Below are 23,999 nucleotides of genomic sequence, written 5' to 3'. Positions count from 1 at the left end.
AATACTCTCGTGCAATCTTGGAAACTGTCGCTTTGTTGCTTGCATATCTCCGTTTTTCTCCCTGATTAACGAGTACCTGATAGTCGAGGCACTCTTCTTGTCTTATTTTTTTAAAGAGTTTTTATCCCTTGTATCTTACCTTGATGTTCATGTCCTTGTCGAGCAGGACATTCTCGGCCTTGAGATCTCGGTGCACCACCCCCCGCAGGTGGCAGTAGTGGACGGCCGAGACGAGTTGGGTGAAGACGCGCGCCGCCTCCGGTTCCTTCATCCTGCCATTGGCCACCAAGTGGTCGAAGATCTCCCCGTTTGGCGCGTACTCGGTCACCAGGTAGATCATCGACTGCGACTCCATCACCTCGTACAATCGGGTGATGTGCGGATGCCGCAGAGACTTCAGGATGGAGATCTCGCGGAACGTCTTGCTCAGGTACTCCTCGTTCAGACATGTCTTGTCTATGATTTTGATGGCAACCTGCAACAGATTTTGAGAGCAAACAGGGAAACGGATTTAGCCAAAAACCAAAACATGTCATTCTCGGCCCGATTGTTTGTCGTTCCCCTGGTTTGTTTGGGCCCAGGTGAACGAACGTTTTCAGCGGAGCGAGAAAAGAGGAGAAGTGAGATTGTAAGATATGGGAGAGACAAAAAGAGATCCGAAATTCAAGCTGTGTGGGTTGCCGAAAAAATTTGTCTCGCTTGGCTACCAGCACAGTGGTACAAAAGCAGTTTTTGCCAGTTACCCGAGTTGACCAAATAAAATAGCTATAATCCTCCACAATGGTGAGTTTGATTTTTCGGTGAAGTTGAGTTCCCTGATTAAGAAAAGACCTTTTAAAACTTTGTATATTGATCCAATTTAAACTGAAAATACGCTTTTTCCTTTTTTAATTATACCTGTTACTCGTAGAGTATACGTCGGAAAGTATGTAACGGGCAGAAGAAGGCGATTCCGACCCCATAAAGTATATATATTCTTGATCAGGATCACTAGCCGAGTCGATCTAGCCATGTCCGTCTGTCCGTATGAACGGTGTGATCTCGAGAACTGTAAAAGCTGCAACAATGGGATTAGGCGTGTCGATTCTAGGGATTCCTGTGCCGCGCATGTTTGTTTCGTCAGTGTGCCACGCCCACTTTAACGCCCACAAACCGCCCAAAACCGAGGGCCCACAGGTTTTATGCTAGAAAAAAATGTAACTGAAATGTATTTGTCTTGTCAATGCCTATCTAAGTTTGCCCCGCCCATTTCAACGCCCGCCATCCGCCCATATCGCTTAAATAAGTCTGCCGCCCACATAACCATATATTGAGATCGCGGGTAGATGGCGCATTACAATCTCGCTTTGCTGCTTGTATATCTCCATCTCCCTTTTGTCCCTTTAGCTGAGTAACGGATATCTGATAGTCGAGGCGTTTTTCCTTGTTTTTATCTAGGGTTCTGATAAACCGATTATTGCCATCAAGGATAACAACGCTATTCAAATTTACAATTTACAAAAATTGGTCGTGAAAAATGTGGAAAGAGATAGTAAAATTAATTATTTAAATGGATAATTTTAAATTTTTTTAAAGTCCAAATAAATGTTTTATTCTTTCGTTGATTGCTGGAAGTGATATAATTGACAATTTTAATTATGGTATGAAATCAATCGAATTGCATTTGGCTTGAAATTGTAAGAGATTCGTTGTATTTATATCCAAAAGATCGTAGAATTACAAACTCCTACCATAGTATTGTATTTCCTCGAATAAAGAACTTGCCGTGGTCAAAGTTTTTGATCAATATGGACCACTGTAGGCGTTGCTGTTGCCAGGGCTCTATGTGGGTGGTTTGGTGGCGCACAGTCTGCAGCAGCAACATCGACAGCAGCAACATGAACAGCAGCAGCAGCAACACACGATGACAGCGCCATACATGGTGCGCGTGTTCGGATCTCGGGATCTCTGCGGATATGTGAATATGCGATGCGGACAGATGATGGTTTCGGGGCGGAAGGGGGCCGTCTGGCGGGGGAAGGGGGAGGGGCGCCGGGGGGCGATGGCGGTCAAGGGAGACAAGACAAAAACATTCTTTGCTCACGACTTTCGTTCGCAGCCGCCGACAACGTTGCCGCCGCTGTTTATTTGCTTTTGTGTATTCGCAAAACATTTAAAAAATTTAACACAATGTTAAATAATTAGCAACGCAAGTGAGCGTACACTCACTCAGTCGCCCCGTCCCTCTCTCTCTCCCCTGCGCTGTTGCTCTCTCGCTCGACGACAATGGGCAAAAGCATCATAATCGCCACCGGTTTCTTGAATCATTTTTGTTGTTGTTTGCTCAATGTTTAGGCAAGTTTGTTCTGCTTCCTGAGTATATTTTTTTAAATGCCTACAAATTTTAGACATTTTCGTTTGAAAATCAATGCTCACAGTTCCCCGAATCTTCTTCAATCAAACGCCATGCAATAAATCAAATTGAATCACAACTTATATTAATTCCGCCGTGAGACTTTGAACTTGAGACAAGTGTGCAATGCAAACTATTTGTTTATAATAAAGACAAAAGTGTTTTCGCTGCCAGGCAATGCGGCGTATGCGTAATGTCTACCGAGCGAAAGAGATAGTGACCGGCGAAAATGGGAAAATGAGATGAGTTTGACACTTTTACATAATTGCATGAGACAAAAGCTGATTCTGCACTGATTTTACGCCCTGGAAATCGCCAGCGCCACGTGAGCTGGCTGAACTTCAGCTTACAACGGAATAAACGGGAAAATAGGGGGGGGGGGCGAAACACAGAAATGCCATTGCCACGTGCCGTTTGACCTTTCCTTCTGGTCGCCGGCGAATGCGATGAACCTCAAGCCCTGCTCGCAAATGAGACATTTCAAAATAATCGCAACCAGAAATACCAACAACTATAACAGTCAAAGCAAAAATACCAATGTCGCCTCCTTTTAGGAATCCTTCAGCCGAAGGCAAAGGAATCGTATCAAAGGTCCTATTGATTTAAAAGGCAAGCTCAAGGCAAGGTCTAGAATGTTGTTGATTACGAGTGTCGGCCATTAAGTAAGAGCCCTGAAACAATGTCGGGAATTTTAAAATATTTGTCAGCAAATCGTAATTCATGGCAATCTTAATGTACTTTTCATTTAAAGAGGCATTTCTTCAGTACCAAGACTATTTCACAGTCTTAGTACAGAAGCAACCCTAAAGATTATTTATTATAATTTGAACTGGTGTCGTTTAAAAATTAATTTTTTTTCCTTATATGTTGTTTAAATGACATTATACGGATGAATATTGTTATGCAAAATTTTTATTTTTTACCCTAATTTAGGTTTATACAATTTACCAGATTTAATCAAAAGGTATTTATGAAAATGATAGAAAACTTTTAAGCTTTAACCTAAATACCGCTTTTCCATAAGAGCTTATTCTCCCGATCCAATTTCTCGAACTGCCCTTTCAACTCTTCAAGTTCCTTGGAGTTTTGATCAGCTAATCGATTCAATTGGGCATTTACGCCGATGATTTTTTCTCTCAAAGCATTTACTGTATACTGGCTAAGACGTTCTGGCCGAAAGACGTCCTCCTTTATCGTGCCCACAAAGTGCCACATGTCCTGAAGTTCGTCACGCTTTGCATTGCGATATTGGAGTAACTTTTCATTGAGCACGAGTTTCTCCTGTTCGACTTCGTTGATCAGGCTTATAAGGTCTGCAGTGGAAGAGCTGGTGGGACGAGGATTTCGGCTCGTTTCCGGATTATCCGAAGCAATTCCTTCACCTTCTGGCTGTGGATCTGTATCCATTTCCTCATCATTGTGAATAATAAAATTATTAGGGTTTAGCTTGACTTGATTACACTCGAGATATTTTTGCTGGGCCTTTAAACGAGTCAGTTCGCAGAGTATGGCGGTGGGAGTTTTCTTAGGTGTCCTGATTTTGGGTTGAATTTTGACTTGATTCCTCTTGCGAATGGGTTTCTCCGGTGCCTGGGCTTTGGGAACCGGTGGCTTCTGTTCCTCGGCCTTTGGGTTTTCCATGGGGCTTCTGTAACATGTGATTGTTGCACAACGTCCAACGAAAGAGTCCTTGCAACTTTTGCAGTGTTCGTGTTGTTGTTATTTACACGCGGTAATCAAACGTGTTGCCAGCGCACCCGCCCACCTCCCCTTTCCGCGTGTTTAATCGATATGCGACCTCCTTCGCTTTCACCTTCCCCCCTCCCCCTTCGTGGCTGCTGCACCACCTTTTGTCTTCTCCTGGGGTCAGTAAACTTTATTTGGCCTGGCTGGATTTTAAAATTTTCCAACCGGTGGCGGCAACTTTCAGTGGAAGTGGAAAATCGATTACTACAATTACACTTTCCATGTCATGGCCTACTTAATTGCCCATGGAAATGGGGCACTTGGAGTTGGGGACGGAGACCACATTTGTGGCTAACTAATTGTAATCAGCACTTCTGGCACCAGGGAAAATCCACAACTAACAACCTCAAGAGGCGATCAAAAGTTTGGCGCGCTAATCAAATTTCAATGGAAACCGCAACAATTTTTAAGGAAATACGGTGGGACCTCGATAACTAAAACTTGAAGATAAACAAAAAGAATTCGAACTTAAGAAAACCAAAATGAAATACAACTAACATAAAAAGAAAATGTATTTAAAAATGGTGAAAACGCTTTTTTTTGTAAACATAGTCCCCAAAAAATATTAAAAAAGGTTTGCTTAAAGGTGTTCTTAAACTAAAGGGTTTCCGAGCTTATAGAGAAGGTACTCTCACATAAGTTGGTTTTAGCATTAGGAACATATTATTTTTAAACTGGTTAGAATTTGCAATAGATTGACCATGAGACATGAAGGTATATTTATTTTGAAATTGGCTAAGAACAAAGTAACAGGTTTTTTCCTACCGTTCCTACATGCTGGATCTCAAGATAAGGTCGCGAAAATGACTAAAGTTCTTTGTATGGAAGCTTGACTGTTTATGCGGAAGAAACACTCGAGGGTTTGTTGATTTATTATTTGTTTTGCTATCGCCTGCAAAGTCAAATCAAAAACTAAACAGTCGAAAGCCCTGCGAGTGTGAGGAGTGTAGCATGTAGGGAACATTTACATGGCGCGTGCTGTTTGTCTTCCGTCTCCCTCGCACCCCCACCAAACCACCCATCCACTTCCTCCCACCACCCACTCTACTGAGGGTGTGGGTGTGGGCGTGCGAGTTGGAGCGAGATGGCAGGCGCACGTGACTGATTTGCGAATTTACTTTTCCTGCGATGATAAAGAATCGCCGAGGAAGAATCAGCAGAAGAACCAAGCCACCTGATAACATTTTCGGTTATCATCGAGGTGCCAATGTGTGTACATTGTCTGGGCTGCCTTGCTGCTGCAGAAAGAGGAAGAAAGCCAACATACTTTTACTACTATCACAGGCGTACAAATAAGAACGGAGAAATAGTTATCATAGAATACGACGACCTTAGGTTTAGTGCGCATGATTTTGTGGGTTTTGTAAACACACGAAATTTTTATAAAAACCGCAGACAACAAAATGCGAGCAGCAAAAAGCCGCGAAATTGTTAATGAAAAGCTAAATAAGAATTGTTAAACGATTGCATCTACCATCTCGCTCGCCCACTATCTCCGTCCCGCTTCCGCCCGTTTGTTTCGGTCCGACGCGTGTTGGATGTTCAAACATGTTTTCGGTCTGCTGGCCAAGAGGCAACGCTCAGACGGCAGCTCAAATATTTGCCCATAGCGAAAGATCAATCAACAAATGTGAGCGGGACGGAAGAGAGTCTTAGAAAGAGATGGGGAGAGCATAGGGCTGCACCGAGAGAAATTGTGAACAAAAGTATTAGCTTGTCAACAAAACTAATAAAAAAAAGTCTATGTAGTTTGATATTCTCTTGTGGTTCCAAACCTCGAAAGTACCTAAATAATTGATCAAGCAAAAAGATCTCCCAGGAAGTAAACATTTTGTGCCGATCGCAGTTTTAACATACAATGGGTATGATGTTAAATGACGAAATATCACTATCACAAGGTCAGTGTGCGAAGGCGACTGGTCCAATCATAACAATACGCCAATCCAAAGGTATCGCAAAAATAAAAGGATTGCATTCAAAGTCTTTAATAAAGGTCAATTGGTTAGAAGGAAAGAGCGGTGAATATGTAAAAAGAAAAATATAGAAATGCCCGGTGTTATTGGCCTTTTTGTATTCTTACTGAAAATATGCGTCGTGTTTGTAGGTTTGTATGAATCCACTTTCGGATTTAGGGTCTTGCAGACTTTATTCCTGTATTAAGCTGCTCAAAAAGGAAAGCTTCTGTTCACACTTTTCAAATTTCAAACTATATAGCTTCAACAAGACAAATGTATTTTATTAAATTTGATTTATAAAACTGTTTGTCATAAAAATTAGCTGGTGGAAGATATTGCACTATAAAAATTGCAACCAATACCATTTGATGCAACTATGCAAAACCAAATTGCTAAGAAGAATTGTTATTCGATTTTTCCAAGCAAGCGAAATACCCGTAATGGTCTCTTGGCTCCGGGTTTTTGCATTAAGTTGCTCGAGATTTACTATGACTTAAAAAGACATGCTCGTTTTATGGGGATGACTTCTGGTCATGGTATTGCTGTATACTACTTATAAATCCAACACTGTGAAATGTATTGACTTTTAAGAACATCTGATATCAATCAAAAACACCTTATAACGAAATGTAAAACAAGTAACGATCGCATCTTCAACATTCAAAAGTTCTGATACTTCCCAGTCGGACCTGGAAAAGGGCTGCAGGTTCAAATCCCCATTATGGACAAAGTCCATTCGCTTTTATTAAGGCTGTCCGAAATTGTCAGTACTGAAACGTTCGCGACCACTTTACTTTACGTAGGAAATTCCTATGGAAAAAGCCCTGAAACCCCCTGAAAAAGTTCACGTGGTGCCAGCCCCTGAATTTTTCCTATGGAAATTATTGTGGAATCAAGCACCACTGCCTGGGTTACTATTGTTGATAGTGTTTTTAATTAGAAATCCACATGAACAAATTAAAAACAACTTAAAAAATTAAGTTGTTTCTTTCGGGGCTCTTTTTTCGTTCTCCTCTAATGATTATTTGTATTATGTTTTTAAATACTATAAAGTTTGTCAAAACAGATTTGCCTGGTTTTTCTCTGCCTGGAATATACGAGAGGTATAAAGTGGCTGCGCTGCATGGCTGCTGCTTAATTGCATCAATTGGAGCATTAAAACAGTTGCCAAGGCAACAGCGAAAAATTTAATTAAACTAAAACTTGCCAATTGAGTGCAAACACATTCCACATAAAAAGTAAACTGAAATTCAATTTAAAACGACACGTGAAAGCGATCAAAAGAGCGTAGGACTCCAACAAAGAAATAAATCAATAAATGTTATTTATATAAAAAACATTTAGTTTAAACTAGGTTATGGTTCGTTTTTAGATACTTTGCTCAAAGTACATTCGCACTTTTTCTTATCGTTGCTTCTGCTATTCGCCAGGTTTATACAAATAATCATAATTAAGTTATTTACCTATGTGAGTGGTGCTTATTATGTACCTGAATTTGTGTGTACAAGTGAACTTTTGCCATTTTCCATTGATAATAGTGAATTATTGGCAAATGCGCTCAAGGGAGATAAGCCACGGGCTATACGGCTATATAAGTACCTATGCACCAGGGTCCAAACATACTGATGTTTTACTATGCAATATACAGTGAGTACATTTGCATGTGTACAATGTACATTTATTGGATGGGCAATGCAAAAATAAGATAAGTAAGCACCGTTAAACCTTGAAGTTCTCGAACAGCTGTGTTGTTATCAAGGAAACTTAATTTCGTTACAGTCAACAAACAATTCTCCCGAACGAGGGAAGCTGATTGGATTTGCTTATCTGCATCCAAGAGCTACTGACCGACTGTTTCAATTTATTGAGAATGTAGATATTGGAAATAATTATGCCTTTAAACCTTTGATAAGGACGTTTAAGACTAGTTTTCCACGGAGTAGATCTCTGGAGAATTAACTAAAATCTAACGACACCAATGATACATACATCCCGATGTTTGAAAAACAGGAATTTCCTTAATTTTATGTTACTCCTCTTGTCATTTTATACCTATTTTCAATAATGCCATACCTTATACTGAACTCTATTTTCACTTTAAGTTTATTTTGAATCGTGTCATATCCGGCGATAATTATTAAGACCGATTTCGACAGAGGCACGTGCTCATCACAGATTCCTCAACGCTGTCAATTATGCAAAAGTTGATTGCGATTGTTTGCTCTAAAAATTGGCAATCTTTCCCTATTTGTTCCTCCCTCGCTGTGCTACGTTTAATGATTAAAGTTCTGTTTTGTTGCTTTTATTGTAGCCGCCATGTGTGAGTGTTTCTCTTGACAATCCCAATTATCAAGTGTCACAGCTGTTGCTGTTGTGTTAGCACTTCATCGGACGTTCCCACCCACAAACCCCGATAAAAATGATATAAGGATGCAGATGAGTCAATCTGTTACATGCTCAAAGTAACTTCTATACTATACTGGCGAAGAGAAAAGGCGCCTTGCTGAAATTTACCCAGCTCATCAACTCGAGTTGACTTTATAGCAGGAAGTTCTAAAAGGGAAAAACAAAAACACATTTGTAAATGCAAATGTCATCGAAAAAGAAAAGGCAACTTTGAATTACTTCCTCAAAAGGTTCACACACACACACGGGAGTAAGGTAATCAACGAGGGAGATGGCAAGAACTCACACTTTTAAGGCGCTTTACAAATGCGATTCAATTAGCATCTGTCGATTTCCACCTCCGGATTCCCATTCCCCTTCTCACAACATTGTCAATTGAAGGCAAATAAAAAGCCAAATAACCGAAACCGAATCAGAAAGACCGAAATCGAAACGAAACTCCTGATTGTCAATAAGTTGTGTAAATAATTATTGTACATATTTACGCGGCAATAAACAAAATCATCAAAGAACAACAACTAAAATCAATTTGATCAACTCAAATGCGCAAAAAGTCGTGGAAGAACACGAACTGTTTGGTTGGAATCTTAAATCTTCTGCTATTGAACCTCAACAAAACTATATGGCGGTTACTTTTAAAATGGGAAATTCTTAACTGATAACAACATAATCTTTTCTTAGTACATTTTCAGTTCGGAAAAAAAATAAAAGCCATTGTTCGTTCTTAGTTTACTGGGATGGCTTTACTACAGAACACAATACACTTAAGTCCCTAAGCTGGGATCTCAAGACAACAGGTTTAAAAAATGTTTTTTAACCTTAAGGTTCATAGATCTACGGTAATTATTGGTATATTTGCTGTACTTGTGTACGGGATACAATCAATCTTTTAACCGCCTGCTGTCAATTGCCAAGACAAACACTCGATTAGTCAGATATGACTAACTAGTTATCGGGTCGTTAATTGGGGGAATCGGGACTCGTTGAGGAGGAATTCTGTGGGGAACTCACCTTTGTCTTGGTCACGATGTTGGTGGCCAGCTTGACCACGGCAAAGTTGCCCTTGCCGATGGTCTTCTCCAGCTCATAGTAGCCGACTCGCAGGAGCTTGTCCACGGATATCTTGCTGGTCGATGGCACCTTGTAGTTCTGAGGCGTTGAGGTCGGAGGAGCTGCTGGTCCAGCCGCTGGTGTGGTGGCCATCGCAGAAGCGTCGGTTCTTTAGCCGGAGAAGAAGGGGATCTGGCACGGGGCTTTCTACAGAGGGGTTCTCAGATGCGTGTTGCCGTCTGCGCACAGGAAATTCACTTAAAATGCATTTTCTTTTGTCGCGGATTTCGAACGCGCGTTCATTTGCTGGCGGCGAGACTAACAAACCGGAGAATTGAGAATTGGTGACGACGGGATGCGGGAGAGCGAAGATTGAAGACTGAAGACCGAAGAACGGAGACGGGAGAGGCGCCGCCAGCAACAGTGAGCTGTGTGTGTAGCTTGTGGATTCTAAAATATTCACTTAATTTGATTAAGAGGTCAATGGCAGCTTCTCGTTCGGACGTGGACGTTCCAGCGGATTCTCGGCGGGCAGTGGGCCATGCCCACCTGGAAACTCCAATTCTCACTTTATTCACCTTTTGTATATATTCAAACCGCACTTCCTCGAACTTTTTATTTCTTCTCGAATTTTTACGACGCCTTCAAGTCTCAATTTAATGGTTCTTTGTTCGAACGCAAATTACTTTTCACATTTCGATTTTGCACTTTTGTCACCGCCTTGGGGGAAAAGAAAATGGTTAAATAAGTATTTCACTTTTTCTAGTGTTTGACCTTGTTTTTTCACTTCTTTTTTCTTTATCGCGGGTGGGCGTGGCGCTTGTGCGCGTGTGGTTTAATGAGCAAAACAAACACCAAAGATAGCAAAAAAATAATAACACAGGCCAGTGTTATCTATTCGAGCAGAAATCTCAAAGAAAACAAAAGGCACATGAAATATTTTTCCAGCCATAACCGCGGCTGCTACTTTTTGCACTTTGAATTGTGCGTCTTATAAATCTTTTTCAATGTGTGAACCCAACTTGTTTAGAGCAAATGTTGGGTTCAATAATTGTTGAAACAATATTTCCTAAAGCAATGGCTTTATTCGATTGCAATGACTATCAGATACCCATTACTCAGATAGTGAAACTACAGTAGAGGGAAATGAAGATATGCAAGCAGCTAAGGGATTGTTTTTGAACGAACGTGGACCTCCTAGTGTATATAAAAAACGAGCACTAAATCAAAAAACTAAGGAATTTACATGTCAAATATCAACTCAAGGCCCTTATAGTTTTTAAGATCAAAGTGTCTTTAAAGGTATTCAAGAATATACATAATTTATACCTGTTACAAACTTTTTAACAAATACAGTTTACTAGTACCGGGGACGCTGTTTTTAAAATGTCTTTTTAGCATATCTATATTTCTCTGAAACACATTTTACTTGAAACATAAAATTTAAAAAGATAAACCTTCTTAAAAAAGAAACAGGTATTAACTTTTAATTGCATTTTATACTAAAAGCGATTTATTTATTTGATTTATTGATTTTTTATAAAAGTTGGGACATCCTGAATAATTGGAGTCTTTGGAATAGCACCTATGATGTTAACTTCTGGCGTCCAGTGTAAGGTTAAGCGAGTAAAAAAAGGAAGAGCCAAGACCACGAAGAAGAGGAAAACAGGGCCCATGTCTGGTTTTTTTTACTGTAAGCCGGTCGCCCAGAGAAGAGGGCACGAGGGAGACAGCGATATGTAGGGGCTCTCAATGGGTTAATGTACAGCATCAAGGTCGTATGAAAACCGGGCACTTGCACAGCCACATTCGCACATAATCGCCAAGCGAAAGAGAGAGAGAGATGGGGGGGGGGGCTTACCGGCTGTGGCAGAAAGAGGGAATCGTCAAAAAGCTCATTGAAATCAATTTAGAGCAGAGTGTGTGCGAGGAAGAGGAAGCAGGCGACGACGACGATGATCAAACATTAACCCAACACTCGCGCTCACATAATCCAAACAAATTGTTTTCCCCCAACTTTCTCGTGATATTTCGCGGGTGTGAAAAGAGCAGCGGCAGCTGGACATCGCGCCCTTTCGCTCGCTCTAGTTTTCTCACATTTCTGTAAGGTTTTCGATTTTCGATACGCTTTCCTTTGTTTATTTGCATTACTCGTGGGAAGACACAAAACAGTTGTGGAACTTTTGGCAACGGGGAATTAGCAAGTGGGTGGCAAACTACCGGAGACCGAAAAACCCGGAGAACGAAGTGCTCGGAGTCAAAAGTCAAAGCTGAATGAACTTCCAGCATGGAAGTTCTCCGGCAAACTGAAGCCGGAGAGGCTGCGACCTCGCTTCCAGCAAGGAACTCACTTCCAGCGCAGAGCGAGAGGGAGCGACTCAGACAGAGAGAGAGAGAGGGAGCCTGTGGTGGGGATGCAAAGACGTCACCGGGTCAAAGGTGCTGTTTCCGCTGAAAATCCTGTGGGTGTCACATCATGCACTCAAAGAGTTTTACCTCCTACACTACAAATTATTGTGATCCATAACATTTGTATATTTACATAATTTGTAGAGATAAGTTATTTTAAAAGATTATTTTTTGATCTATATTATACAAGTCAAGTTAATCCAATAACTACTGTTTTAAATCCATGTTTTAAAAGTCTTTACTAACAGTTATTTTTACTTTTTGTTTTAAGTCTTTATTGCGCCAGTTATCGATGGATTTTTAAAATAAACGTCTTTCAGAGATTTATTTTGTTCGAACTTGAAATAAAAATCATTAGAGACTTTTATAGATAATGTTAAAAAAAAAATCTTTAGCCCAGTAAAAGTATTTTCAAAATATTCCTCCGAAACAAGGACAAGGAAGCAAGGACTTTTATTTTTCCAAAGATATTTATTTGATTTTCATTTGAGTAAGTGTTTTAAAGAAAGGTATCTCTCACAATTCCAAAAAAATAAATGGATTTAAAATTACTTGAATGAATATTTTTTTTTACATATATTTTCTTATGAACCTCAATTTAAAGTTTGAGTGGGTTTTTTTATTGCATATAATTTTAAATTAAAACTTCTGACTCTTTAGAGATTATTTGTACAGTCATGCTAAATAAAATATGTGTATTTATCCTATAAGTATAAGAAATGTTCCATAAAAGACATCATAAGAACATAGTGGTATAAACTTGGTGGCATTTGACACTTAATCTCATTACAATGAACAGCACTTCGAGCGACAATGTTTTGGAACTGCTTCGGCTGCTTAGAGTAGGAACCTACGTATCTTGCCAATTTTGCTGATAACTAACAGTAGCGAACACAATTTCGGCTCTTTTTCAACAAATCAGAGAAGCGAAAATGATTAAAAACATAAAAACAACAGCGAAAGGACGGACAGAAACGACAAAAGTAAAGTAAATGAGGCAACAGCCGAAAGCGAAAGAGGCATGGCGAGAGCCGAAAAACCGAAAGCAGAAAGACAAAGCAACAAAAACAACGGCGGGGGCTAGAGAACTTGGACTTACACAGCAGCCAAAGCCAGACAGAAAAGCAGACGGAGCGAGAGGGGCGGGTGGGAGTGGGGGCGGTGAGTAGTGGATAGTGGGGCAGAGGGAGGGGGAAGCAGAGCAAAGCAAACATGCGAGAGGAGAGACAGTCGCCAGCTCCCCATCGCTGGCCAAAGGGTAGAGGGAGAGGGCACTATCATTTGCATGTGTGTGCGGGGGCGCAGCAACAGTTTGTGTGGGTGTTGGGCTTCAAGGAGTCGGGGAATCTCGCAGGAAAACTACAACAAACACGTAAACAAAAAATGATTAGGAACGTAAATTCATAGGAGAAAACCAAAAAATAACTACTACAATGTACTAATAGTCTAATAAAAAAAGAAATATCCAATAGCAGTTACTGAAATTTGGTTTGTTATTTTTAGTGGCAACTCAAAAGTACTTATTAAAATGATATTCTATTTTTATCTCATATTTAATGGCTTGACATTTGGTTAAAATAAATTGTCTCAGGGAAAACTACCAACATTCCTTATCATTAGGACCCATATTTTGTCTGTGTACTTGCATTTGTGTGGGCACAAAAGCAAAAAACTTGTCGAGGTCGCACGCACACACTCATACCTTAGCAGTGTTGTTTACAGGAGAAAGCACCTGCAATTGATAACGGGTCGCCAAATGGTAAATAGTATAAACAAGTAATGCGCAAGGTGTCCAATTAGACCACTCAACGGCAATTGGCTTTTCGCTGCCCCTTATTTGCGTTTTACCGGAGTTGCCATGACGTACGCACGCACACTCACATGTGTACGAGCGAGCGAGTGAGAGAGCGAACAAGAGAGCCCCCACCACAAACCGTACATACATACGTACGCACATACGTTATGCATGGGAAAACGTCACGACTTCCAAAGTGGAAAACCGTACGCGCATTTTGTTTCTTTTTTCCACAGCTCGGAATCGAAGGTAAAACTTGCCGCAGCGCACGGCACATAATTGCCATTCATGAATGTTTTTCAGCTTCCGCATCTCAGTGGCCGTCAGAGGTGGCAGCGTGAGTCACGGGGCTTTTCCTACACTCCGAACTGGAAGATCGGGGAGCTACAGCTCGTGTCACGCGCTCTTCACTGGAAATAGTTGCTCACCAAAAACACACACACACACGCACACAGTAGCATGTAAAAGCGCTGTTGTTGTTATTCCGCTTTTCTTCAGCCTCCACAAAACAACAACAATCACAAAAGCTGGTCAAATACAAAACACACTTGTAAATTTATTTAATCTTCGCTCCGACGTTTTTCGCTTTTTCTTTCTTCATGCGCTCTGGTCCCGCTTACACATTACGATTTCTATCTCTCCTCTCTCCATCACTTTACTTTATTTCCATTTGTCGCCGAGTTGCTGCCTCTGCCTTTTGCTTTTCTTTGGCTGGCGAGATTTCTTTTCACGTTGAATTTATACTATATTGCATTATATTATTGCGCTTATCACTGGCGCTTTGTTGTTGGCTTCTTGCCTTCGCTTACATATTATATTCACTTGTGTGTGTTTGCACAGAACAATCGGGCCGAAATCGCGTGGGCGAAGCGTGCGACGCGTAATTTTGCATTTAACATTTAACATTAACACACATAAATAGTCGCCCTCGGCTATTCTATTGGAATTTTTATTCGTGCCGTCGACGGCGATTCTGATTGGACAACACCACCTGCTCGCGAAGCAAAAACTCGGCACCGACTCGGTGTGGCCGTGCGGCGGGGCAGCCAAAATGCCGAAATCGATAACGGCTCCGAGGCACCTCTGCGGGCGAATTCGGGGATTAGTCAACACTGTACGGAATTTGAATTCCTGATATATTTACCAGCACTCGGAATCCGCACTAGGGCAAAACGTCTGCAACTATAAAAGGCGTTATTTTTTAGTTTTTATTAAATAGTAGTGGCGACTTAAATAAAAGAAATGAATATTTCTTAAGGTATCTTAAAACAGAACATTAAACAATTTTATACACTTTTATTCTACATAAGAGTGGTCTGAGCTATTTAAGATTAGTTATTTTGCTTATTATGTTTAAAGCTGAATTAGTATAGTATGCGCGATCTATATATATATTAAACCATTTCTTTACTGGAAATAAACTAAGTATTTCTGCAAAATAAAAAATATCCCCAAAAGTATGCAGTAAATTCGTACACTCGAAATCTGTGTTTAAATTTATCGGAAAACTCTCCCCAAGGATAACCTTGAATGGGGTTTGATCCGAAAATACCTAGTTATTTTAAGGAACATCAATTTTACTTACCAATTAAAACATTTTTTTGGAAATCTCTGCCAACTTAGTGGTGTGGCTGGCGCTGCGGCTTGGGCTTCTTTGGCGGCTCCGCGGTTTGGGGTCGCTGCCGAATTGCCCTGGTCGCCTGGGCCACCTGTCGCATCTTTTGGGTCAGAATGGTCTTGGGAATCTCCCGGGCCTCGTACCACCCGGGATTTACGGCTTTGACCCACGAATTTGCGCAGCACTCGAAGCCGCTCAAAAGCTTTGCGACACAACCAAAAGTCACCATTCTGAGATTGTATTAAAATTATGAACAGTATAGAAAATAAAAAGAGGAAAAATCAGAGTTTGATTCTGTTCAATTAAAACTCAGAAATAGAATGAGTTTTTGTGGCTGTTTTCAAGGGAAGTTTCTTCCGCCGCCTGCTGTTGTAACGGCTTTTCCCTTTCCTGCGCAGCCTGGAATACGCACTAAACTAGATGGCATCCTGGAAGGCGACGTCCATGAATGAAAGCCTTCCAGCTGGCCATTAATTCATCTCTCCGTCAGCAGCCAGCTGAATGAAAATGGAGCCTGGAATTCCACTACTGCTCCAAATCCGCAAATGTGTGGTCGAAGATAGAGAGAGGGAGAGTGGGAAAAGCGAGATGGATGAGAGAGCGGAAGTTACGCACTAGGAGTCGCGTGACGTCAGCTTACTTTGTCAGACACTGCCAGAAAATAGTACTTATTAAATACGGAACAAGTATTTAAAAGTTTTAAACTTTGAATATAAAAATGTACACATATTTAATATCATTTAAAATATTACAAAAACTATTTAAATTATGCATTGTGATAAAATCAACAAATTCAATAGGTAAAATGGTTCCAAGCGAAAATGTTGATTACATTTACCGTAATCTTAGTAAAAAGTTACGTATTTTATTAAGTAATGATAATAATCCTATAATTTTGGTTCCTACCGACGAAAATTTCCTAAAAGTACTAGTCAGTTACTGTAAACGAATTGATAATTATAATTGATGCTACGTAAAAGTTAAAACTTGTGTTTAGTTGAACCGTCAATATATTTGATTTCTATGCACTTATTAAATAATATTGCCTTTTTTTCTTGTCTTAAAATAAATATAATATTATAATATAATAAATATAATATTAATTTTTAAAATGGTACACATGAGTAGGTGTTGAAAAAAACTTTCGTTTAATGTACTCAAGCAACTTTCCTGATGTCAGTACATTTACAAAACTTAAGCTGAATACAACTCAGAACTAAGAACATTTCTCTCCAAAAACCCATTTAGTTTCAAAGCACTTCAAAAAGTCTTCTTCCGGAATGGATCCACCCGAATATACTCTGTCCCCAGACGATCTTGCAGAGATTCGCGAAGCATTCGCGCTTTGTGATCCCCAAAAGACTGGAAGAATCAGCCCAGAAGATTTAGGAACTGTGATGCGTGCTCTCAACCAAAACCACACAGAGTCTGAAATCTACAGATATTCCGAAGGACTCGAGGGTGATTTTTTTGGTTACATAACACTGGAAGATTTTATCGAACTAATGACTAAAATGTATAAAATAATGGAACATGTTGATTTTTTGAAGGCGGCATTCAATGCTTTCGATTACGATAAGGATGGTTATATAACACAGACCGAGCTGCGCAACGTGTTTACCAATCTCGGCCAAAAATTGAGTGACGAAGAGTTTGATAATATGTTCCAACAGGTTGATGTTGATGGAGATGGAGTCATCACCTGGAAGGATTTTTATACCGCCTACAAATCCTAGTCCATAGCTTAATTTTCGTATGCTTGATCCGGGGCATTTCTTCTACGTGAAACTTAAATACAGTTTTTCAATGAATAAATTATTCAAGTTTGGGTAAACAAATATTTAAGCAATAGTTATTGATATTTATATTGGAAAGATCCTTTAATACATTTTAAACTCTGAAACAAAGTTATCAATGAAGAAATTGTAGCTGTCGCTGTTGGACATAGATTGCATGAGAACATTGCTTTAAAAGAACAAGAAGAAACGCTATAGTCGAGTGCTTAGACTATCAGATAACCGATACTCTGTTTCGAATTTCAAATATAAATAAATTTAAAGGTACTTTTATTGGCGCATCACAGACCACACATGCAAGCGCTACGGCACCTAGCGGACGGTAGCGGTACTACAAACCATCTTGAAGCCTTTTTTACTTACTACTAAGAAACGCTATAGTCGAGTGAATCAATTATCAGATACACATTACTCTTGTTTCATATTAAAAATAAAATAAAATTCCAGTCCAATTTTAATGGCGAGGCTCACACCGCCAATGCCAGCGGACTGTAGCGGTACTACTGACCATGCCAAAGCTAGTTTAACTCAGCCAAAACTTTTAAATTAATAATGCAATTGGTACAAGTCTCAGAATTTAGATAGGTATTCATCAAAAAATCTATTTCATTTTACACTTTTACAAGATCTACAAAAATGTTTGCGCTAGTCAGGCTTATCGGCGTTATCGGCGTTTGTGGGGGTTAGAATGGGTGTGGCACCCTGCTAAATAAAACTGCACTGCGCAAGAAACTCTAGAATCTGCATTCTACCTTTTATAGTTTCCGTGATCTCAGCGTTCATACGGACGGACAGACAGACGGACATGGGTAGATCGACTCAGCTGGTGATCCTGATCAAGAATATATTCTTTACAGTGTTGGACACGCTTTCTACTATCTGTTACAAACTTTCTGACGAATATAATATATTTTATATAATAGTACTTGTAATTTTAAGCAATTTGCAGAACAAACGTATTAAATCCATCCCCACAATCGATGGACGAAACTATTTATGGTCCACACTATCAATGGCGTTCAGCAGAACAACATGATTGGTACCATTGTTTTCCCAACCCGAGATTAAAGAACTCCAGCATGCCCTATTTTCCTTGTCAAGGGTTTTCCCATAATAAATATGGCACATAAGGTGCACCCAAAATTTTCAATGAACCCACAAACCCCAGATAAACCAGAAAAAAATATCCAACAGCAAAGCAAGCCAGCAGAAAGCTACGGAGTCAGCAGTTCCAGGACCCTAGCACCTGCGATATAACATAGTTCCAAAAAATCACGATGGTTCGGAGAAGGGTACTGACGAATTCGGCCAAGCAGGCTTCGATGAACGCCTATCAGCAGTTGTGGCATCAACAGCCGTTTGCCCGAGGACCTTTGGTTGCCTCAATGCCGGAATATTGGCACTCCGTGTGCAACAAAATGGGTGGCGCCATGCCCCGCATGGCGGTAATTGCTCCGCCGGAAGTGAGCAGCCGGAAATTGAGTCGTCTTCGTCGTCAGCTGATGAAAGCGCCCAGTGAAACCGTTCCGATGCACAGCTTCATCCCCAATTATGGTCTGCAGCAGCATCCGCAAGTGCAATTTCAAAGAGGTTATCAGAACGCAGGAAATATGTCCTCTCCGAGTCAAAGCCTTTCCAAGGCGGCTCTTCTGAAACCAGGTTGCATCTTGGCCGCGTGTCAAAACCAGTCCTTCAGAAATTTAGCAGCAGCAGTAGGAGTTGCACCCGCGACACCGCAGCAACACCCACATTTTAGTCAGGGAAGCTTGTTCGACTATCCTCCAATGCAATGGCAACAGCAGCAATATCAAGTGCAGCAGCAACACAAGCAATTCCTACTAGAACAACAACAGATGGCAGTACCTGCTGGTATTCTAAAGAAGTCTTCTCGAATTGGAGTTGGAAGTGATCATCAGACCTCAAGTCCCCTTAAAACGAAAAGAGTGACCATCAAAAGCACAGCCGCCCCCCGTTCCAGATACCAAGAACCTATAGTGGAGCAAATAAAACTCAAGCCTGATATTCCACCCAAGCCGAGTAAAAGAGTCAAGCAAAATACACTGAAGAAAGAACGACAGCAACTGCAGCAATTGCAACTACAACATGAGCTTCTGAAACAGCATCAGTCAATGCAAAATCAGAACCAAGTGAAGCTCCAGGGTAAAGCGAGTCTGCATCAGAAACAGCTCTTGGAACACCAAAACGATTTAAGAAAGCAACATCAGAAAAGCCTTACCCAACTAGATCCATCTCAGACCTTTAATTTCGGAAAATTCGTAAACCACTTTATAGAAGGCTGCAGTAGGGAATCTGATACAGAAACGTCCATGTATTCGGCTGCGAATTCAGAAATAAAACCAGTAAGTAGGCAAAGCAGGCCACAAAACCCCAAGGAATTTGAGAGTTCCAAGTCCAAGAGTTTCCCCTATGAGGAAACCAAGAAGGAGAATAATAAAGAGCTCCAAGTCAAGCTTGAAAAATCGGAGGTACCCAACGGGAAGGGCAAGACGTCCTCGAGTCGCTTCCTTGATCGTCAATCCAGAACACATGCGTCAGGAAACGATAGCAGCACGATAACCCTAACCACCGAGCAAAATCAGTCAAAAACTGATTATCAAAGTCGCACATCTTTGACTGACAAGGCCACAAACACCAAGTTAGACCCTCTCAGTGATCTTTTAAAACGTGGACCTCAGAAAGCTGTATCGACCACTTCAGCAACTAGTAAGGGATCTAGAAAACTAAACATCAATGAGCTGTTGAGAAATGAAAAAGTCAAGGGACTGGATGGCAATCCCATGTGGCACTCGCTCATGCAACTGGTGGCCCACATGTGTGAGGCCAAGGAAAACGAGAAGGAAGATAAGGAGCAGAAGAGTCGGTTGAGGGCAGGATCCGGGGCTGATGGTCTTCAGAAGCAGTATTCCGTGTACTTGATGGTTACCTCCGATGAGGAGGACGAAGACAGGAGTTCCGTGAAACCGAAAGTTAAGCAGTCAAGCAGTGATCCAAAACTGGCGAGCAGTAAAGGGATTCATGGAGAAGATGAGTACGCCAAGCGATGTGGCAATGTCTATCAGGAAGAGCACCCCAAGTTAGTGAGAAGCCTATGTTTTCCAACATTAAGATCAAATTCGAAAGTAAAAGTATCTAAAAGTATGTTACGATATATTTTGAGTTTGGATATACATTTTTTGCAGCATACTTTTAGACACCTTATTCTTTATATTTCGAGAGTTTTCTTTAGTGCTCCATGAACTGTCCAATAGTTGTTTCATCTGTTTATTATTCTTAGGCAAGGTCGCCGTAGACGTTCGAGGAAGAGGTTGAATCCTCGCCTGCGAGAACTTTCCATTCCGTACCCCTTTACGCAGACTCAGCTCCCGATGAGAAGACCCCTCCACTGGCCCAAGCCTGATTACTCCAAGCCACAAGGTCGTTCAAAACGTACCCGGAACCCATCTCGGGTTCGCTCCCGTTCCTCGGCGAAACAGGCGGTAAAGTTCCGAAGTCAGAGGTCCATAAGCTCTGCCCTCGACGAGAATCGCAGCTGGCGATTGTGGCAGGATCTTCCGATGACCGCCAGAGCCTTGAACAAGGCCTATAGTCGCATGCTGACTTTATCGGGCGCTAGCCGAACCTGCTCTGAGATATAACACATGTAAAACTTTTTTGTTAACTGACAAACCAATTTCAGACCAGCGACGAACACAAGGACACAGCTTTGTTCCCCTAGGGATATCTATTTCATTGGGGAACCAAGCTGGGTCCAATTTTTCGTCTTTGGTCTGAGAATTTTTCCAATATCAAATAAAATACTGCTTTTGGCTTTAATGGTTAACTTTGATTTTAACGTCATTCCCATCAAATATGTCGGGATATACCTAATATCACTTATTGAAAAAATACACTTTTTCATATAAAAATCAGACTAAATTGAATGTATCCAGTTGATCGGACACCAATCGACCAAACCCAACATAGCCAGCGCAACATTTACCTTCGATGGCAGATCCAAATTTCCAATTTCCTCGGCAATACCTCACTATCGAAAATGATACTATTGGAATGAGCACGTGCACGGATAACAACGAAATTTCCTTGGAGCAAAATCGAGGAACTAAACTTAAGGAGAGTGTTTCCTTCACTGGTTGTGGATCTCATTTTGTGGGCTTGACACTCATTCCGGAAAGGAGAAAGAGGGTTTCCGGCGGGGATTGCGATTACAATATTCTGCGAAATCCGTTAGTCGTGAGGAGTGGTGAGATTCCAGATCAGGGAGAGTGCGATCCCAGCTGTCCATATCGGGAAAACAATCAGGGGCAAAACAATTACCAACAGACCCCCGAACCATATTATAACCAGAATTATGATCGTTCTGCACCCGCACAGAATCAGACCGGATATTATGACAACAGTCAACCTCAGCAAGTCTATGGATCGCCAGGCAATAATTGTTATGTGCCACCGGGTAGAACCCAACCTCAAACCAAGGATCGTGGTGGAAACGACTGCGGTTGCGATCCACCTTCTGGCAGAAGAGCTTACAGGACACCCTCATCTCACTACATGGAATACAGGGAGTTCCAGCAGAGTCCCAAGAAAAATCCTGTCTTAGAAAAACCACATTATAGTGAATATCCCGCGGAATCGCAGAGGTCCAATCGGTTGCCAAGAAACGATTCCGAATGCAGTTGTGAGCGCAGATCTTCGCCCGAAAGACGCCAGGTCCAGAGAACAAGTCGTTTACAGAAAAAGGTTTCTGAATGTAGCTGTGAGTCTGAATCTTTGGAGGAGAAACAGCCGGTCCAGAGGAGTAATCGGTTGCAAAGAAAGTCTTCTGAATGCAGCTGTGCGGCTGGATCTCCTCCAAGAAGGCAGCAAGTCCAGAGAAGGAGCCCACCAGATAAGAGTTATTACCAGAGGAAACCCACTCAGGCGGCTCAAGCTTGTTCTGTTCGTTGTCATGCTCGTTCTCACGTTCAGGGATCTCCTCCGCCTCCCGCCCCCAAGAGGAAATGTCCAGCCGCCACGCCACCACCCACTTGTAGGAAACCCGCGCCCAGAACTCGACCAACCATTACTTCAAGAAATCGAAGGAAGTGTACTGTCTGCAATCGCTGTTCCGATGAAGAGAGCAGTGAGCCCATCGATTATGTGGAGGGCAGTCGATCCCGGACTGAGGTCCTTAGGAATCCCTTGGTCCAATCACGGTCCAGTTACGAGTGCAACAATGATCAGCCCCACGAGAGCTATAGTGAAGAGTATCCAGTGCAGCGGAGAACACGATCTGCAAGCTGCAGAAAACCAACCCCTGAAGGTCGATGTTGTTCCCGGAAGGGACCACCACTCTGCTCCAACGAAACCCTGATGGAAAAACCAGTTCAGAGCTATCGCTTCAGTTGCCCAGAGAATGGGAAATGTGCGTCATGCCGTAAACTTTGCCCGAAATGCCACAAGGTGATGCCCCAAAAACAGAGAAGTGCGTCAGCCAAGAGATATGTCTCATCGGTGGCACAGAAATGCTGCCCTATGTGCGGACTACTGCCCATGATGCCGAATATTTCCATTCCGGACATTGCCAGTGTAAGATACATCTAACTCTCTTTTATACTTTAAAAACATTTAATTAACATACTTTGATTGATCTTAAAATTACTATTAACACTGGGCATCAGAAAATCTTTGTTTTGACCTCTTGTCGTACGCCTTTTTTCCAAAAGAGCAACCGCATTATCTACAAGACCCTGGGGCGATGTCGACCCAGGAAAGTGCCCAAGACTAGATACGAGCTGACTATTTGCTGCAAGAAGCGTTGCCAGGGAGGCCGGAACTCGCACTACATGACTGGCACTATTGCCACAAGTCTCAAAAGAAGGGCTAAGGCGGTGATGATGGGAGGAAACCCGGTGGCGCCTTCACGGACGTCGAGCCACAGACAAGGTTAGTTTATCCACGGCACTAGTATATCATCTCTTACGTGAAGTTCTTTCTTAAAGGTATCAGGCAATCTTTTACTCCAGCTCAAAATGTGCCCAGTCACTCGCAGTCAACGGGACATAAAAGGAGCCAAAGCAGAGCAGGCATTTCCTTTTCCGACCAAGATCGGTCTACTCCATCCACTTCTGGTCAGCAACGTGAAAGATCAGCTGCTCCACCGCAGTTTAAAATGCGAACTCCTTCCGCAAACTTGGTGCAAAAGTCTGAAAGAAGGGAGAGCGAAAGAGAAGCAATTCCTTCGCAGCAAAGGACTAGGACTGCATCGCCAATCGTAGAGATCCACAGTTCCTCACGACGTCATGAGACCTATAGAGATTCTTCCCATCCTAAGGATCAGTCGCATTCCTATAGATCTCAACCAGAACCAGCTCCTTCCTATCGAACTGAACATGAACCAGCACCATCTAATAGGTCTAGGCCGGATCCCCCAGACATACCAGCAGCTTATTCAGCCCCCGCCTCAATGGAGCCGGAGGTATCGGAACCCAATCGGCGGGGAGCTTCCTACTTGGGCACCGAATTGAATCCCTTTTACAGAGGAAGCTTCCTCAAAGTGCGTTACTCGAGGGACTCCTCTCAGAATCGCTTGAGCCCCGTTCACCAAAGAGGGGAGAAGGTCCAGGAAATGCCCAAAGCTCGAAAATCTCCGGGAATGGGCCTACCCATGAAGTACACTAGATTAAGTCAGCTACAAGCTTGGGTGTTTGGGGACCCCTTCGTGAAGGCTAATGACAATTTGGGAACCTGGAGCTGGCGTCAGATTTTCGGGCGCAGCAAGAAGCGTGCGGCCTCCAAGAACAAACCAGCCAAGCCAGTAGAAGCAAACGTATAG

The 23,999-nt window shown here is 41.8% G+C and overlaps 6 protein-coding genes across 8 annotated transcripts in view; 3 read left to right on the top strand and 3 right to left on the bottom strand.

The window, feature by feature from the left end:
- Positions 1 to 9,702, bottom strand: part of Sik3 (Salt-inducible kinase 3) — an 18,680-nt gene extending 8,978 nt beyond the window's left edge. For all 3 annotated transcript variants that reach the window (XM_017087810.4, XM_017087811.4, XM_017087812.4), the window contains exons 1-2: positions 9,511 to 9,702; positions 140 to 475 (exon numbers count right to left, since the gene is read on the bottom strand). In XM_017087810.4, the coding sequence (XP_016943299.1) occupies positions 140 to 475; positions 9,511 to 9,702 (528 nt within the window). The remainder of the gene's footprint in view (positions 1 to 139; positions 476 to 9,510) is intronic.
- On the bottom strand, positions 3,285 to 4,475 carry LOC108019804 (uncharacterized). Its single transcript, XM_017087813.4, has one exon. The coding sequence runs from the start codon at positions 4,031 to 4,033 to the stop codon at positions 3,395 to 3,397; it is 639 nt and encodes a 212-aa protein (XP_016943302.3). The 5' UTR covers positions 4,034 to 4,475; the 3' UTR covers positions 3,285 to 3,394.
- Positions 9,703 to 9,781: 79 nt separating the features above from the next.
- LOC108019806 (uncharacterized) lies at positions 9,782 to 15,695 on the bottom strand. The gene is made up of 4 exons (XM_017087814.4): positions 15,339 to 15,695; positions 14,898 to 14,935; positions 14,302 to 14,836; positions 9,782 to 10,269 (listed from the first exon to the last, which is right to left on the bottom strand). The coding sequence occupies exon 1, from the start codon at positions 15,598 to 15,600 to the stop codon at positions 15,373 to 15,375; it is 228 nt and encodes a 75-aa protein (XP_016943303.2). The 5' UTR covers positions 15,601 to 15,695; the 3' UTR covers positions 9,782 to 10,269; positions 14,302 to 14,836; positions 14,898 to 14,935; positions 15,339 to 15,372.
- Positions 15,696 to 16,538: 843 nt separating this feature from the next.
- On the top strand, positions 16,539 to 17,209 carry LOC108019695 (uncharacterized). The gene has a single exon (XM_017087589.3). It carries the CDS (start codon positions 16,652 to 16,654, stop codon positions 17,105 to 17,107), a length of 456 nt encoding a protein of 151 aa, XP_016943078.3. The 5' UTR covers positions 16,539 to 16,651; the 3' UTR covers positions 17,108 to 17,209.
- A 1,049-nt stretch (positions 17,210 to 18,258) lies between these two features.
- LOC139352528 (uncharacterized protein DDB_G0284459) lies at positions 18,259 to 21,001 on the top strand. Its single transcript, XM_070994925.1, has 2 exons — positions 18,259 to 20,261; positions 20,463 to 21,001. The coding sequence occupies exons 1-2, from the start codon at positions 18,445 to 18,447 to the stop codon at positions 20,821 to 20,823; spliced, it is 2,178 nt and encodes a 725-aa protein (XP_070851026.1). The 5' UTR covers positions 18,259 to 18,444; the 3' UTR covers positions 20,824 to 21,001.
- A 22-nt stretch (positions 21,002 to 21,023) lies between these two features.
- On the top strand, positions 21,024 to 23,999 carry LOC108019562 (serine/arginine repetitive matrix protein 2). Its single transcript, XM_070994923.1, has 3 exons — positions 21,024 to 22,753; positions 22,891 to 23,110; positions 23,167 to 23,999. Exons 1-3 carry the CDS (start codon positions 21,173 to 21,175, stop codon positions 23,997 to 23,999), a joined length of 2,634 nt encoding a protein of 877 aa, XP_070851024.1. The 5' UTR covers positions 21,024 to 21,172.

The sequence above is a fragment of the Drosophila suzukii genome, chromosome 2R (genome assembly GCF_043229965.1).
Source record: "Drosophila suzukii chromosome 2R, CBGP_Dsuzu_IsoJpt1.0, whole genome shotgun sequence".
NCBI lineage: Eukaryota > Metazoa > Arthropoda > Insecta > Diptera > Drosophilidae > Drosophila > Drosophila suzukii.
The sequence above is the reverse complement of the archived record's forward strand: the minus strand, read 5'-3'. Positions and strand labels throughout refer to the sequence as shown.